The 17,932-nt window shown below is 45.2% G+C and overlaps 1 protein-coding gene across 4 annotated transcripts in view; it reads left to right on the top strand.

Annotated features, from left to right (window-relative positions):
* BMX (BMX non-receptor tyrosine kinase) overlaps positions 1–17,932 on the top strand; it is a 52,162-nt gene that overhangs the window by 20,206 nt on the left and 14,024 nt on the right. For 3 of the 4 annotated variants that reach the window (XM_077889145.1, XM_077889143.1, XM_077889141.1), the window contains 8 exons: positions 2,289–2,464; positions 5,367–5,438; positions 6,103–6,156; positions 9,427–9,481; positions 10,705–10,784; positions 13,020–13,147; positions 14,834–14,908; positions 15,511–15,682. In XM_077889145.1, the coding sequence (XP_077745271.1) occupies positions 2,289–2,464; positions 5,367–5,438; positions 6,103–6,156; positions 9,427–9,481; positions 10,705–10,784; positions 13,020–13,147; positions 14,834–14,908; positions 15,511–15,682 (812 nt within the window). The remainder of the gene's footprint in view (positions 1–2,288; positions 2,465–5,366; positions 5,439–6,102; positions 6,157–9,426; positions 9,482–10,704; positions 10,785–13,019; positions 13,148–14,833; positions 14,909–15,510; positions 15,683–17,932) is intronic. The other variant, XM_077889142.1, reaches the window with a different exon arrangement.

Below are 17,932 nucleotides of genomic sequence, written 5' to 3'. Positions count from 1 at the left end.
CACTTGTGATGAGCGCTGGGGATTGTATGTAAGTGATGAATCACTGAATTCCACTCCAGAAACCAATATTGCATTGTATGTTCAATAACTAAAATTTAAAATAAATAAATAAATAAATAAATAAATAAATAAATAAAGACGTAGGCAGAGATTTGAGTTATGCTGCCACAAGCCAAAGAATGCTAGAACCACCAGGAGTTGGAAGAGGCAAACAAATATTCTCCCACAGAGCTTTTAAAGGGAGCACAGCCACAGTGAAGTCTTGATTTTGGACTTGGGGACTCTAGAACTATGAGAGAACAAATTGGATTTGTTGCAATCCACCAAATGTTATGGCAGCCCAAGGAAACTAATACAATTTTTAATATTTGAAGGTTTTATTTGGTTATCAGCAACATTGCTATTTCCCTTTGGGTACGTGCTCCAATACCGACGCTTGAAAATGATGGCTTTATGAAACGCCTAAGGGCAATGTTCAGAATAAGCAAATTTACAGGGACAAAAGGTTGATTAGTGGTTGCCCAGGGCCAGGACGGGAATGGGTGACGGTTGACGGTCACAGGAGCCTTACGGGAGTGATGGCAATGTGCTCAGACTGGACTGTGGTGATGGTTGCCCAACTTGATAAATTTACCAGACTTCTCTGAGTTCTACATTGACAAAGGGTCAATTTTGTGGTACGCAAATTATAGTCCAAAAAATTTTGTTTTAAGTAAATCTGCGCGCAGAGGATAATATAGGAGCCAGAAACCATTGCATCTAATCTCTGGCAAGGAATTCTTTGGGAAATGTGCTGAAAATTATCAGTCAGGCAAATCAGTGGCTGAGGGTTCCTAAGGCTGTTTTGATTGTAAGCTGCCCTAAGGGATCAGGGATCAGAGTATCATGAAAACATGTTTTCCTTTCTTTTGCTTTTTTTACCAGAACATTCAGTAGAGGACTTACTTTGCGGAGCTGAGGAAATTTAAAAATCCACTTTCTAGCCGTTCCGTTCAGATTTCCGTTTAGGGAACTTTCCACAGCATTTATTTCTGGACAGAACCACCGCATAGCTCACAAATAGCAGTGTCCTGCATAACGAAAATTTCCAGGACGCCAATCCCTGCAAAAAAGTAAAACTACAAGCATGAAAAGTTAAATTCAGAGCTTATATATTTTTACAGGAATTTTTAATAGAAGGATAACACGCACTTAGGAAAATATACGAGCCCTAAGTGTTCAGCTTGATGACTTTTCGCAAACTGAACATGTCTGTATAACTCTCACTCAAATCAAGAAACAGAACATCAAAAAAAAAAAGAAGAAAGAAAGAAAGAAAGAAAGAAAGAAAGAAAGAAAGAAAGAGAACATCACAGAACCCCAAGGGTACCATCCTGTTCCTTTTTGGTCACTACATTCCGCTGAGGGCAATCACTAGCCTGACTTATACCATCGAAGATTACTTGCTCGATTTTGGCCTTTAGAAAAATGGAATCATAAGGTATATAGTCATTTATCATCTGACTTCCTATGAGATTGACCCACACTTCAGTGTGTGGTTGTCGTTTCCTCCCATCGCCGTGTAGAAGGATTCCACTGGGTGACTATACCACTGTATCCGTTCTGTTGCTGCTGTGACAAATTGCCACAAATTTAGTGACTCAAAGCAACACAGATCCATTCTCTTGAAGTTCTCAAGGTCAGAAGTCTAATATAAAGTGGGTCCACACAGCTGTATTCCTTCTGGAGGCTTTGGGGGGGGGTGGATCTATCTCCTTGCCTTCTCCAGCTTCTAGAAGCAACTTATATTCTTTGGTTTCTGGCCGCCTCCTCTATCTTCAGAGCCAAAAGCGTAGCACCTTACGTTTAGTATAAAATATGTTTCTTATTTTATCCTTTAAGTGGGCGTTTAGGTCGTTTGCAGTTTGTATCCAATTGAAATAATCCTGCTATGAACATCCTTTTACATGTCTTTTGATTTCACTGTTGAGTGTGCATGTAGACTTTCTGGACCATAGGCTACGTGCACGCCCAACTTTAGTAGATTCTGGGAACAGCTCTTCAGTGTGGTTATAGACTCCCTACTCCCACCAGTGAAGTGTGAGAGCTCTAGTTGCTCCAGATCTTTGCCAATACTTAGTATTGATTTCCCTTGATGCCTGTGTCTTTCTTTTCTTTTTTCTTTAGTTCTCTTTCCTTTCCTTCCTTCCTTCCTTCCTTCGAGCTGATGCACTTGGCCTGTCAGCTTCCAGTAGGTGAATCTGTGCCTCACTGTGATATATTAAAATAAAATCTCTTGTCCTCCAAAGCTGAAGATTCCTCGAGCAGTTCCTATTTTCAAAATGAATGAACCATCTTCGAGCACCACTGTGGCCCCGTATGACAGCGACTCAAAGAAAAACTACGGCTCCCAGCTAAATGCCAACATGCAGCATTTTCCAAGAGAAGACTGTCCTGACTGGTGGCAAGTAGGAAAACCGAAAAGGTAAACTTCGACTTTGAGTCGGGCTGCCCCGCACGTGAGGAGGCATCCCCCACCCCCTGACCTTGGACCTCAGCCTCTGGGCTGTCCACGCAGCCGCAGCTGACACAGGGCTGTCCCCTCAGAAAAGCCTCAGTGTCTGAGCCAGGAGCCCGGGCAAGCAGCGGCGCCCCTGGGACTCAACAGCACGGACTTGCCATTTAGATGATGTGCTCTATGATCTTGTGCATCTAATTCCCACCTCTTTCTCTCCCCCTTGCCCCCTAATAACCCTACATGCCAGAGCTCAGAAGCTTTAATATATCTCCTTCACCTGAGACCATTTGGGGGGGGGCTTACTTTTGTACCGAGCGTACAGGTGACAAGTAACCCTCCCAGCGAGGCCTCGGCTGCCTTCTCAGGATGGGCTCCTTCACCTCTCCCGACAAGATCAGTCTTCTCACGTTTTTTTTTTTTTTTTTAAGCCAAAAGATGCTGCCGAAAGCCAGAATCAAAACTACCTTGAAGGCAGGACCTAAACTGTGTATCTCTCCAGGGTCTGGGGCCAGCTTGGCCCCATGCCTGATGCTCACCAGAGATTGAGCTGAATCGCAAGATGACAACAGAGGAAGGGGCAAGTGACTATCCTTCCTTATTCGCTGCCCCAGACTTCCTCCCTATCCCCTGTTCACTGTCTGACATCTCCTCACTCAGGGCACTGGGCCTGGGGGGGCTGTCTTTTCCCCCCGGTGGATGCAGAGCATCTCTCTGACTCCCTCAGGCATCCCCTATCTTTGTTTTGTTCTTTCCATCCTCATCGTTTTTACCTAAAGCAAATGCCTCACTGTTCCGAGGATACAGCCACAGGGCCACACACTTGAAAGAGTGTTAAGTGTATTCTTGTTGTTGCTTCCGGCATAACAAATTGTGGCACTTTTCATTTCAAAGTGGAGCTAGAATCCAAGTATTAATCTATACTTGGTGCCTGGGGGGACATGTCACAATTATTTGCCTGCCAATCCAGTGTTCTTGTGGAAGGAGACCCTTAATAGATGCAGGTCCTAGGAGGATGGGTGTCATGCCAGCTTTGTGTTAGGTCCCCTCCCTACCGGAAGCCCCAGGGAGTCATTGACAAAAATGCACGGCGATTGCTAGATCCTGTCTTTATTGAAAATGCTGACTTTTTTTCATCATGGGTTTTTTGCATTAATTTTTACAGAAAAAAATCTCATTACAACATTATTTACCTGGACCACTGAGTATTTCTGACGCCCCTCCTTAGATTTTGCACCCAAGATTCAGTCCCAACTTTGGATTTTCCCCTAGAACTCGAGAAAGCTAGTTATCTGAACAAAAGAATTGATGAATCACTTCTTAGCATGAGTAGCATTACGTCAGTGAGTGATGATAATTGCTAAAAGGTCTTTGTGGATTGAATTTTTAAAACACAGCCCTGATTCTCAGCTCACGTAAGTAGATAATACTTCTTATCAATTATCCTCACTTGAGGTGCTTTGTAATTCTTTTTCTGAGTATGAAAATGATGCATGCTTCCATTAAAGCATTCAAATATTGGAGAATATTCAGGGTACGTTCTTCTAGAATGTTTTCTATGCACATGCTACCATGTATAGAGAATGAAAAAGTCAGATTCTCACCACGTAGTCTTCTGCGCCACTCGCTCCCTTTACTTCACATCTTGGATACTTTTTTCCCATTTAAACACATGAGGAGGATACACTTAAGTTTTAATGTGAGCAAATATTGAGTGGTGGTAAAACATAACATACGTCTTGCCATCAGTCATTTTTAAATGTAGAGTTCAGAGGTGTTAGGTGCCTTCACACTGTTGGGCAAGCTCCTCAGTTATTTTTTCAAGATTTTATTTATTTATTCATGAGAGACAGAGAGAGGCAGAGACACAGGCAGAGGGAGAAGCAGGCTGCTTGTGGGGAGCCTGATGTGGGACTCGATCCCGGGACTCCAGGATCACGTCCTGGGCTGAAGGCAGGCGCTAAACCGCTGAGCCACCCAGGGATCCCATGGTTATTTTGAGTGTCTACGCAGTGTCCCATTATGTGGCTAAACCTAAGAGATGCACTATTGAAGGACAGTCTCTGCCTTCTTTAAAGACAACACAAAGGCTAAGTAGACTGCTTAGCATTTTAAAATACGAGTTTTCTTATGAAAAGATGAAGCAAAAAAAGCCATGCTAGGAGCGAGTGAGGCTCCTTGGAAGGCACTGCGGTGTTGAGGGCTTTCTCCGGGCATTCCTTGAAATGGAGCCAGAGAAGCATTTCCTTGTTAGGGAAGCTTGTCACTATGAAGGGTGGTTTTAAAAAAGATCCTGAGATACGAAGGCAAGCAGGAAATAGGCCCTCCATTCCAAACAAAACAGCCTTTGGACTTGGAGAGGTAGGCCCTTCCTCACGCTCTGCTTGGCACCCAAAACGGAAGAGGGAAAATGACGGGTGGCAGAGGGGTGATGAAGATCCTGTGGATCCATCGGCGTCCACATGGAGTTAAAAGTTCAGTATTTTCCAGACTTTTATTTTTTTTTCCCGGACTTTTAATTGCAACAGCCACGAGGAAAAGAACATGTTAAAATATATAAGTGACCGGATGCTTGCATATCGACCAGAGAATCAGGGCAAATCCGGTGGAGATGATCTACTAATCCCACGTTGCTATTCACAGGTCTCTTGTTTAGGAACACGGACAAGCTACCACTTGTCATCGGGGTCCCTGCCAGGACGAACATGCAGAAATAACTCATTAGCTTGAATTCCCAAACCAAGTGAAATGTGCCGGTCAAAATGTTCAATGAAGCTAAAAGATATCTAACACAACTATTTTTGTCCTGGAACATTTACAAATAATCAGAAGCTTATTGTCGTGAAGTGACGACATGTGTCTTTTGTCGTAGCAGTGACGATTTCACGGGCAGTAACCAGAGAGAAAGGACTGGTGTCAATCACAGCACCTCAAAGATGTCATGGTAAGTCAATGCACACTCCTTTATGGCTAGGGTTTGCTTCCATTTGCAGGAAAACTAACCAAATTTGCAATCATTTTGCAACTGGACTTCACGTTTAAGGTGAAGGCAAGCCAAAACAATTCATGTAGTTGGCCTCTCTGATCCCTTCGGTTGATCTGAATCGATGAGTCGTGGGTTACAGTTTTCTTCACGGTGATAGTTCCCGTCCATCATTCACGACATGCACTGGTGTTAGCATGAACAGGAGCATACCTGGCTCGGCCTCTCTAGCAGGAGGAAAACCCGCCGAGAGTCCAGTACCTCTTCTCTAAGAATTGCTCTATACCCAAGCCGAATTTTTTTTGAACCTCATACTACAGCTGCTCCCGAGAGCACTCATCTATTTCATGATCCTGCTCTTCCAAAAGAGTCAAACAAATCCGTGTTCCTGGGGGCCTCCTGTAGCAAAGAACCATTTTCTCATTAAACCAGGCACGAACTCAACTTGTGAGTCATTCTCTCTTCACTTTGCAGATATCCTCCCAAGTGCAAAGAGGGAACCCTGACAGTCTAAATTTTATTTACGGGGGTGAAAGCAGGGTGGGATTTTTGACATTGCACCGCTAGGTGATTGCATTATTTCTTGGTGGTTGTTTGCATTCGTATCGTTTCCTCTCTTCTTAAGGGGATTTCCTGAGTCCAGTTCATCTGAAGAAGAGGAAAACCTGGAAGACTATGAGTGAGTTTGAAAGTCCTCTGTGTTCCTCTAAAACTAACATAGATGCTTCTATTCCATTCTTCCCTGGAGGCATTAGAGCAGATGTCTCAGACTTGCCCGGGAGGCTGTATTTACATGGGTAAAGTCATGTGAGCTTCTGGGCCATTTGTCTGGATGACAGGTTGTTACTAACGGAAATGTTTTTCTTCAATCTGGATTATCTAAGTTGGCTGTACATATTCACTGGATTTATCATATACCTGGTGTCCCCTTCACTTCACTTTGTCTTCACGGATGCAGCATATGACATTTCTGCCAATTATTTCTTCCCAGGAGGTTTCTAACCAGGGTGATGTTTGAAGGCTCTTCTTAGCACCGAGTCCCATTTTTGAAGTTATTCATGATGCAGTCAACAAGGTAGCACAACTGAGACTTGAATGTGACAGTATTTATATTGAGAGAGTCCTATTTCTAGGGTGACCTCATCATTTAGCATCCAGATTAGGACATTTGACACAGAGAGAGTGAGCGAGAGAGAGAGCGCTATTAAATATTGCACCTGGACACCAGGCATAAACTAGACTCTTCTGGGTGAATAGAAATGTATGATCACCCTAACTGTTCTGGGACAGGTTAGCCTGAGGGGCCCTTAAGGTCTTTTCCAAAATCTAAGACTGTCTCCTTCTAAATATAGGGACTAATAAGTCTCCTGAACTTTATTTAAAATTGGCACTCCTTAGAGATGGGAGTGATGCATCTCCCGGACACCTGCTCCCCGGTGGTGGCCAACTCTCTTGAACACCAGGATTACACATATTTTCAGTTCTGTGTTTGTATGAGCGCTGTCACTGATATATCGCCTCTAGGTACAGTGAGAGGTTTTATAAGTACATGTCACTGTTTTGCCTCTTGGACTTACCTCTAACCCAGCTCAGCCCTAGGCATTGGTGCCACGTTATGGAAGATGTGATGTATGCCCCACCCCTCCATTAGCATGGCCTTTTCACCGCCTCCTAGCACTTGATCCCTACCTTCTGCCCCAACATCCACCTGCAGGAAAGGTGGAATAATTCAAACTAAGACATAAAAGACTGAGAAACACCAGCATAAAAATGATCCAAAGATAATAGCGCTTTGACGGATGACAAAGACTTAAACCCATGGGAGTGAACTTCGAATTGTACATGTTAGCCTTTAGCATTTTGATGAGTTGGAAGTCTTTCTTTGGTTTGGAAAGCCCAGATCTGACCACATGGAAAGTCTCTATCTCCAGCATTTCTAAATTCAAATTGTGCATGAGAGGTGTGCTTTGGGGAAATGATCAAGAGAGACCTACTCTCTTCAAAGTCAAAGAGATGCCTAAGGACAATCAGAAGCTGAGGTCTGTGTGACCTGGGGCTCAGCCTCTCACACTGTGCTTGGTGGCCCTGGCTTCTTCCTTTATCGGGGGCACTGAAGCATTTCTTTGGTGGCCAGAACTCCGCGGGCAATTCTACTCTTGCTCTCTTGAAGGCTGAGGCATGGAAGCTTCGAGGGAAAGTCATATCTTAGGACCAGGCTTAAGGCTCAGCTGCTCGGGCACTGATGAGCTGAAATCTTTTTTAAAACAGAGCCAGACCTCAGCAAAATTATGACACGAGCAAAGTGTGTGTGTGTGGGGGGGGGGGGGCGCTTATTCACAATCTCACCTTGCTTCTCCAGGCCTCTCTCCTGATCCCCGATCATCTCTTTCTCCTATCTCCCATAGGCAGGTATCCTGAATCACATTTCCCAAGGAATCTTTGGATTAGCTATGATTAGCTTAAAATATTAACTAAGAAGAAAATTATCAGTTCATACCTCAAGGATTAATTATATCGTATCTGTACGGGTAGAACTAGAAGAGACTGTTAAACTTACCGAATTCAACTCTCATCTTCATTTTGTAAATGGGTAATTCCAAGGTCAAAAGAGGCTAAGTGGCTTGTCCAAAGCTGTACAACTACTTATTAGGAAGTTATGTCTAGATTCCAGACCTCCAGGCTGACTGGTGGCTCTTTCTACCTCACTGACCTGCCCAGCAGCTGACACCACCCCCCCGCCGCCACGTCCCACCTAACACATCCTCACCCTTGGGTTCTTCTTTCCTCCTCGGATATTATTCTCTAGCCAGAGGGTCCTTGTAAGCCCCCAAACCCATGCTCCATCCCCCTCACACCCTGTTCATTTCCCTAGTGTGACATTCTGGCCAAAACCAAAAGACTACACACATTGTTGATCTCACATGAGAAACAACTCTGTGGCCTGCTGAGCTCTACATACAAAGTAAGATGTTATGCTCTCGGCTAACGTAGTGACGTAGTGAAAAAGGCAATACTTAAAGATTACACCTGGGGTCACCTGGGGGGCTCAGTTGGTTAAGTGTCTGCCTTCAGCTCAGGTCGTGATCTCAGGGTCCTGGGATCCAGCCCTGTGTTGGGCTCCCTGCTCAGTAGGGAGTCTGCTTCTCCCTTTGCCTTTGTGCTTGCTCTCTCTCTCTCTCTCTCTCCTCCTCCCTCTCTCAAGTAAATGAATAAAATCTTTTTTTAATTTATTTATTCATGAGAGACACACAGAAGGCAGGGAGCCCAATGTGGGACTCGATCCCAGGTCTCCAGGATCAGGCCCTGGGCTGAAGGCGGCACTAAACCGCTGAGCCACCAAGGCTGCCCAAATCTTTAAAAAAAAGAAAATATTACACCTGGCTGCCCCATGCCATCTCTTTCTCAGGTGGCTTAATATTACTGGCTTAATATAACCACAGAGGCTTATCTACTGCAAATCAAAAACATTTGTTAGAAAAACATTTGCTTTGAAACTAGATGCTATAACGTGTCCTTCTATCAGATTATTAAAAGAAAAATATAGGGTTGAAAGACAGGAACTAAAAAAAAAAAGAAAGAAAGAAAGACAGGAACTCTCATCTATGGCAGCCCCAACTTTCCCACTGGAACATTCTTCATTGGTCTAATCTCTGGCTCTCCCTCCAAACAGTGGCACATAGAACTTAGGCACCTGCCGGAAGGAGGCCAAAGGTTCTTAAGTGCCAGCCTGTGTGAAAACACAGAGACGCAGGCCCTACCCCAGAATCATGCTCAGGTGGTGGAGACTCAGGAATCCGTATTTTTGAAGAGCCCCCTGGGGGGATTCTCCGGGGCGGTGAGGTGTGGAAATCCCCGATGGAGGCCGATGCCTCCGGATTAGAAAGCTGGGTGAGGAGTCACACCGCTCAACACCCTCGACTGGCAAACATGCAATTCTTTCTCGTTGCAGCTGGTTTGCAGGTAACATCTCCAGGTCACAGTCTGAGCAGTTACTGAGACAAAAGGTAAGTCACCTGGTCTGCAACGCAGCCTCTGAGAACCTGTCGCCGGGCGCAGAGGGCACGGGGCTTACTTCTGGCGGAGACCCCCCGGGTGTCCTCAGGGCGTCAGGCGTCCAGCCCCTGGCTTACAGGCCCTGCGCACGTAGCCACTTCCTCTGGCTTTCCTTATCTCCTGCTGGGTCGTCAGCCACTTCCACGTCTAGCGGTTTGAAACAAGATTTATGGTTTCTCACCAGTGTGCCAAGCGGGTGCCTCCGTTCCGCCCGTGGGGCTGGCGTGGGCCTCCTCACGGCCTGGTGAGCCCAGGCAGCGGGACACGGCGCAAGGCCCGCAGGTCGCTCCACGCACTTAACATTTCTGCTTTTGTCCTGCCTGCTAACGTCCTATGAGCCAGAGCAAGCCCCGAGGCCCAGCCCGGACTCAGTGGGGGGGATGGCACAGGGCAAGAACAGAGGCATGATTTCTGGGGGAGCCGGGGGGGGCATCCTTGTAACAGTCCAGCTCCACCGGCCCTGCTCACTAGCACCTAAAGCGGAGTCCAGCGGCTGTAACAGGGCCTAGATTTTGTTACTAAATTGGCACAGAATTACCAGAAGCAAACTCTTTCCAACCTGCAAAACTGGTGCTTTGATATATAGTTCGACCTAATAAAGCACGCCAGTGGTTTCTTTGAGGGGTACTCGTGAGAATGCGATGACGCCACCCCCTAACTCTGAATCTTGTCACATTGTCACATGCCTATGGGTTACTGTCTGCCCCTCCCGATTCTGGATCTGCTTGGAATTAGCCCAAGTCATTAAGAAAGACAAGCTGGGCATGGAACTCTAACAAATGATTTGTTCTGCGCCTTTGGTTTTCTAATGCCTTCTCGGGTATTATATTCCACGGCGGTGGGTGGTTTTAAATGTTATTTCTGCAAGATTAAAACATCAGGCTTGCACAAACACCAAGCAGAGCAAACCATCGGGGAGGGTTAGAAGCTAAGTGGCGGGGGGGGGGGGGGAGAGTCGAGGCACACGGGGTAGGTCTCTAAAGGAAGAGAGCGAGCAGAGGAGGAAAGCTGCCCCGTGGGTCCCCTTCTGTGCCAGCTGTTGGGTGACCTGGGCCGTCAATGGCGTTCCAAGTGGGTCTGAAAGATCCACTTCCCTACCACCTACCAGGAAAAATAGTTTTCAAGAATAACGAAAAGGTTTTCTGTTCCTTCCCCTCTTTTCTTTCCTTTCCAGGGAAAAGAAGGTGCGTTTATGGTCCGAAATTCCCGCCAGGTGGGAATGTATACAGTGTCTTTATTTAGCAAGGCTATGAAGTGAGTATCACACGGATTTCCTTCTCATCTCTTGTGCATGTTCTCTGGATATGCTGGCCATCGAGTCCCATTTGGGGATAAGACACCATCTTTAACCTCTGGCATCGTGGATCAAAATATTTCTATAGAATGCAACTGTTTGTAGTTGCCTTGTCCACTTGGCCTCTACTCTGAGAGCTTGTTCCCTGGGTGGGGGTCCTCTTCTGCACATCCCGGGCAGCAGGGGGGGTGCACCGCCCGCCTCAGTACACACCTGTTAAAGGAATCTCGGGCTGTTCCCCTGGACTCGGTCCTATGTCTAGAAAGAGAGAAAAAGAGCAACGGAGCCTGTCCACTCTTGGCCTCAGCCACCTGCTGAGCTGAGAAACCCACCCCAGGCTCTGGTTTTTTAGCCAGTGTCTCCAGTAGGGGACAGAGCTAGCAGAGAGTCGAGTCAGTGTATCTGTGTTCCGCAGAAAGCTTCTTTCCGGGGTGCTGTCTTCTCTTTGTGGTTAAGAGCTCTGGCTTGAAGCTGCACCTCGGGGTCCCACTCCCGACTCTACCATTTCAAGGCTCTATGTCCCCGAACTCTGTGCCTCGGCATCCCCCTCTGAAAAGGAAAAATAACAATGACGACTATGTTCTATGGATGAAGTGAGTTAATTCACGTGTTGGATCACAAGGGTGCCCGGCACAGAGTGAGCACTTCATGCGTGAATAGCAGTTACTATTATAGTTGTTGCTGTTTTAAAGATTTTATTTATTTATTCACGAGAGACACGGAGAGAGGCAGAGACACAGGCAGAAGCAGGCCCTGCAGTTTCAGCCAAACCTGATACGAGAAGTCTTCCAAGTCAAGATCCTTGACCCCAGATTTATTTTTGAAGGTGACCGGGTAGAAAAAAAGCAGCAAATAGCTAAGGAATCAAATGAAAATAATCCAAATTAATGAACACGGAAGCTTTCTTTTTATGAAACATCATCCATGGGCTTGAATGAATTGCATGCTGAGACCAAGAGCAAAGTAGCCACTTGCAACAAGAAAGCACCCCTTTTCCTTTTTATAGTTGCAATTTTAACCAGGCTGGCATTACAGCAACAATTCATCAACAGTTTCTTATGCGCCAAGCATAGTGCAAATTGCTATATATAAAATTGCATCTGATCTTCGTAACACCCAAATGAGGGTTGCCAACAAGCAGTGGAAGGGGACGCAAAGCCCAGCTTTTTTTTTTTTTAAGATTTTATTTATTTATTCATGAGAGACACAGAGAGAGAGAGAGAGGCAGAGGAGAAGCAGACTCCCTGCAGGGAGCCCGATGTGGGACTTTTTCCCGGACTCTGGGGTCACGCCCGAGCCGAAGGCAGATGCTCAACCACTGAGCCGCCCAGGAGTCCCAAAGCCCAGCTCTTGATTAGAGTACGGCTCTGATATCTAAGACAGGCGGGTGTATTATTCCTCATTAGCCCAAATCAATGTGCTTCAATTCACCACTATTTTCCAAAAGTAGAACAACAGGAAAAACATGTTTTATGTGGAAAAGGTGCAAGTTCATAAGAGGAATTAAAGGGTATCCCCACCCATTTCATCTTGCATGCACTACTCGCAAAAGAGCCTCCCACCCATGCTCTGGATGAGAACACCCACAGCCTAATCACCGTTGTCTCCCACATTTAATTTTTTTTTTGTCTCCCACATTTTAATCTTCATTATTATCCTAAAAGAGAATTGGTGTTCAGAATAATGATCTTTAAGAACTGCAGGGCTCTCGATCATCAAAGGAAGATTCCAGAGAGGAACAGTGCAGAAAGTTGGGATTTTATTGTACATGAATTCTGTATGTGTACAAAAGATGCGTTGAGTTCAGAGAGGAGCTCTCTTCCGTAATTACCCATTGTCATGGATAGCTCTAGAAAAACATCACATGTCCAGAAACCCTCTGACTTCCCTCTCCAAAATTTGCGAATGCATCTGAATTATCATTTAACCATTGTTTGATCAAACTTCAATTGATAATCAAAAATATTCTAGGGGCCCCTGGGTGGCTCAGTCGGTTAAGGATCTACCTTTGGCTCAGGTCATGATCTCAGGGTCCTGGGATCGAGCCCCGCATCAGGCTTCCCGCTCAGCAGTGAGCCTGCTTCTCCCTCTGCCTCTGCCCCTCCTCTTCGATTGTGCTCTCTCTCCCTCTCTCAAAATAAATAAAATCTAAAAAAAAAAAAAAAAACATTCTAACATTCTTTCTTCCTTACCAGTGATAAAAAAGGAACTGTCAAGCATTACCATGTGCATACAAATGCCGAGAACAAATTGTACCTGGCGGAAAACTACTGTTTTGATTCTATTCCCAAGCTTATTCACTACCATCAACACAATTCAGCAGGTAATTTTTTTCGGTTTTTCTTTTTATGGGTCCTTGTTGATAAGTATCAATTTTCTCAGGTATCACTGATCCTCCTAATAGTCTTAATATTATTGGGAACCATGAAAATAGGAATAAAAATGCTCTCAAGTCACACACCTGCTGTGATTTTTAGCCTACGTTTCCCTGGAATGACACTCTGCACTCTAAAATGCCAGAAAAATGAAATTGAGTAAGTTAGCAACTTAGGAATGGAGATTCTCGTTATAAAAATATTTGCAGTCTTTTTCAGCCTAGGGAAATAAGTTGATTACAAAATTCAAACATTATAGAAACGTTTATCATTGGAGAGAGGACCCCGTAGACAAGTTGGGGTCTATTCCAACAGAATCTTTTGGTCTGCTGATACTAACACTATTTATTATAGATATGAATGACTTATATATGTGTATGTATGCACACTATGTTTTGGGGGGATTTTTGGTTTATTTTTTTTTTTTACACATTATGTTTTTACAGAGATCAGATCCTTCCCCCCACACACTGCTTTTTCAGCTTGCTTTCTCTGCTCAACATGTCTTAGTGGTCTTTCCATGCACATACATATCGCTCATGGTCTGTTTAACAGCTGCATAGAATTCTACAGTAGAATTACTCCGAAATGTATTCACCCAACCCTGGATCGATTAGCGGTTGCATCGCATACAGTATTTTCACATCATGATCGATATTTCAATGTACAGGCCTGTACACGTAGCTCTGTGCATCCGTATGAGTGTTTCTGTAGCCAGATTCCCTACAAGTGGAATTTCTTTTTTGTTGTTGTTGTTGAGAATTTATTTTTTTTTAGATTTTATTTATTTATTCATGAGAGACACACAGAGAGAGAGGCAGAGACACAGGCCGAGGGAGAAGCAGGCCCCACACAGGGAGCCCGATGTGGGACCCGATCCCGGGACCCCAAGATCACGCCCCAGGCCAAAGGCAGGTGCCAAACCACTGAGCAACCCAGGGATCCCTGACTTGAGCGTTTAATGCAACTTAGTAATAGTTTTGATTTTTAAAAATTGAGTGGTTTGCTTTTTATTTTGTGCCCTTCTGTACTGTTTGGATTTTTTTTAACCAAATTATTGAGCTGTATGTATATGTATATAAATATAGGACTATAAAAAGCAGAACCAAAATGGGGAAACTATTTATTTATTTATTTATTTATTTATTTATTTATTTATTTATTTTTAAAGATTTTATTTATTCATTCATGAGAGATACACAGAAAGAGAGAGAGGCAGAGACACAGGCAGAGGGAGAAGCAGGCCCCACGCAGGGAGCCCGATGCAGGACTCGATTCTGGGACCCCAGGATCACACTCCAGGCCAAAAGCAGGCGCCAAACCGCCAAGCCACCCAGGGATCCCCGGGAAATCTTTTTAAATGAAAGATTCCATCGAGCAACTTATTTGATGGGATTTTTAAAAATCACATAAAGATGTTTTACTCTTCTCATTTTTGCTTTACATTGAGCTAATTAGTCAAGTCAAGCAAATCAATACAGCTACAGGATGAACATGGTCAGAATGGACCCGCTCTCTCCATCACGACATCCTGAACTCTGTACTTTTCCAGCTACTCTGGCGAGAGCGCAAACAGAGGGGTGATGTAATGTGATGTGATACGATGTGATGATATGGTGCTGATTTCATTGTAGGCATGATCACGCGACTCCGCCACCCTGTGTCGACCAAGGCCAACAAGGTTCCCACCTCCGTGTCCTTGGGAAGTGGTATGGACAAACACCTGGGCTCTTAAACTCCATTTCCCACCATTTCTGGTTTAAAATTTATATATAATATATATATATTATATATAAATTATAGTTTTATTATTATATATAAATTTATATATATATATATACGCATATATATATTTGCCATTGCCTGTCTTTTCTTCTTCTGGGATTCTGTGCCTACTTAGGGGAGGCAGTGTTCAACTTTGTGTATTTAGGATAATGACATCTACCCAGATCACAGTTTAGTTTGCTTTATTTAAAAAACGCTAATGATTATTTTACCAAGCTAAGAGCATCGAGCACACTTTCACACCAGGTATTTCCAAGATGCCTCTGGTTGGCAAAGTGCCCTAAGCCTTTTGTCGAGAACTCTGGCTGCTTCAAGAAGAGTATTGTCCTGTTGGCATTATCGTGTGGTCAGAGAGGTCATATAAGACTGCCTCACGAAGGGTTTTTTGAGGCGATCAACTTACAATCAAAAGTCTTGCTGTTCTTCATATTGCCAATATGAAACTCACTGGAGAAGTCCCTTGGGAAGCTGTTAGCCCCAAAGCCTTCCATTCTCATCCTGAAGAGTGTCTATATTGCCTCATTAGGAATATGGGAACTGAAGAGAGAAGAGATTACCCTCCTGAAGGAGCTGGGGAGTGGTCAGTTTGGAGTAGTCCATCTGGGCAAGTGGAAGGGCCAGTATGATGTTGCCATTAAGATGATCAAGGAGGGCTCCATGTCCGAAGATGAATTCTTCCAGGAGGCTCAGACCATGATGTAAGTTTCTCCTGAGGAATGGCAGTTTGGCCCTTACCGTGGGGGTGGGGCATTCACGCTAACAGGCCTGTCCCCAACATTTGCAAGGCCTAGAGCAAGAGTCCACATACGGCAGGTATTATTTAGCAGCTGTAAAGCAAGCTGACACACTGGTGAATAAAATCAGTTCTATGCTCCTGCTTTAACGGGTAGACCTCTGTACCAACCTCAGAGGCCATATTCCAGTTTAGAATTCCCAAGACTCTTTAGAGAAACCAGCCTCTGGCACATGTCAGCCCTCAACCACCCACTCTACCCCTCGCCTTTCTCTTCCCACCCCAGCTCTGCCCTGCACTGTACTCAGTACTCAAGTGCAGACATGGCATTCAGTACCTCCAAGCTCCTTCTGTGTCTCCAACAGACAGCTGTCTATCAGCTAAGGATCTTGGTTAGGGGTAGGCACGCCAATAGCATGGTTCACTCTTAGGGGGACTGGCCCAGGATGAGTCCACACAGTCCTGGAAGAGGCCTCAGGACTCCGTGGACAGGGGATTCCAGAGTCCTGGTACCCCAAGGGTGATCAAGAAAAAGGGATGCATGGGTGCTGAGTAGGTATGCCCTGGCCCTTCGGGGAGGTGCGTGGTGGGATGAGGAACAGAGTGGGGCCGTGGAAAGCACTTGCCCAAGGGCAGGAGCCTCTAGGGGCCAGAACTAAGGCAAGACTGAAAACTAATGCCCTATGGACAATATCCTTCTCCTTCCTGGAACCAGTCTCACAGAACCCCTTTCTCACCCTACTTCTTTCCTCACCGGATAAATGAAGATGCGCTTCCTAACGGGCCTTAGCTCCAAACAGATGTGTTCTTTTTCTCTTTGAGCTGGCTTGCTCGCATGCTCTCTCTCTATCTCTATCTCTATCTCTCCCCCTCCCGCCCCCCGCTCTTACACGGAGCACCCAGGTGTGCCTGAGACTCTTCTGCTCTAGCACGGAAAGGCCTGTGATCCAGGAACCCCTCAGTCCCAGGCAAACTGGGACAGCTGGTCATCCTGCCTTTAGGGAACTGATCAACATGATACGAAGAACAATGCCACAGCAGGATTTTGATCAAAGACAGTTGAGATCACGAAGCCTAGCCTGCTGCAGAGTAAGGGCCCTTTAAACAAATTTTAAACACTTATGTGGCATTTACAGGCATCTCTCTGAGCACTTTATAAATATTAATGCATTCAGCCCTCCTAAGAAGCCTGCGACGGAGGTACCATTGTTATCTTTGTTTTATAGGAAGCTGAAGCACAGAAATGTTAAATAATGGGTCCAAGGTCACCACACTAGTAAAAGTGGCAGAGCAGAGATGCAAACCCAGGCAGATATTCCAGTGTCCACTTCCTTAGTCATTCTCTCATGAAGACCAAAGGTACCAGGACAGTCAGAACTATCACTTTGACCACAACTGCAGAACTGTCTGGAAGCAGAGGTACCATGTGAAGATAAGCCTTTGGCAAGGGCTGGCTTCACGGGCCACCTGCACCACCTTGAGGGCCGCCACATTTAGAAGGGCTCTGCACTTGGTTTACTGCTGTGATGTCCCCATCTTGAGATTCTCTATTTTTTTAAAGATGTATTTATTTGAGAGAGAGTGAGAGAGAGAGAGAGAGAGAGAGAGAGCATTCGAGTGGGGGGAGGGACAGAGAGAAAGGGAGAGAGAATCCTAAGCAGACTCCCTGCTGAGTGTGGAGCCCGACACAGGGCTCGATCTCATGACCCTGAGCTGAAATCAAGTCAGACACTCACTGACTGAGCCACCCTGACCCCACACCATTTTGAAATTCTGAATAATCCTTAAATAAAGATTTTCATTTCATACCTGGTCCCTGCAAATTATGTAGCCTGTCCTGGCTTTGGCAATTATACTGTCTTAAAACTGGGGAGGAGGCCCCTGATGTCCTCCTTTTGTAGGACAGAAAAATCTGGGGGAAACTCCTTTAGGTTTATAGTGTAACCCGTGTCATGGTGTACCTTTAAAACATAGTTTTTGCTACTAGATGGCTGGTAATCACACAGAATCATGAAAAGTCATTAACAAATCACCTAGTCATAAAGAAGGAGGTCAAACTGTACCTTAAGAGGACAATGCTACTGCTCAGCTGATGGCCAATTTGAGGCCTATCATGCGGGCAGTATCAGTTGCCATGGTGTCCCCACCATGGGGCCCCTGGTCAGTGACTGAATTTGTTCACAGAACAGCTTTTATTGGGTGAGGGACCTTTGTC

This window comes from Canis aureus, chromosome X (genome assembly GCF_053574225.1).
Source record: "Canis aureus isolate CA01 chromosome X, VMU_Caureus_v.1.0, whole genome shotgun sequence".
NCBI classification, from domain to species: domain Eukaryota; kingdom Metazoa; phylum Chordata; class Mammalia; order Carnivora; family Canidae; genus Canis; species Canis aureus.
Note: the sequence above shows the minus strand (reverse complement) of the source record. Positions and strands in the feature narration are given on the sequence as shown.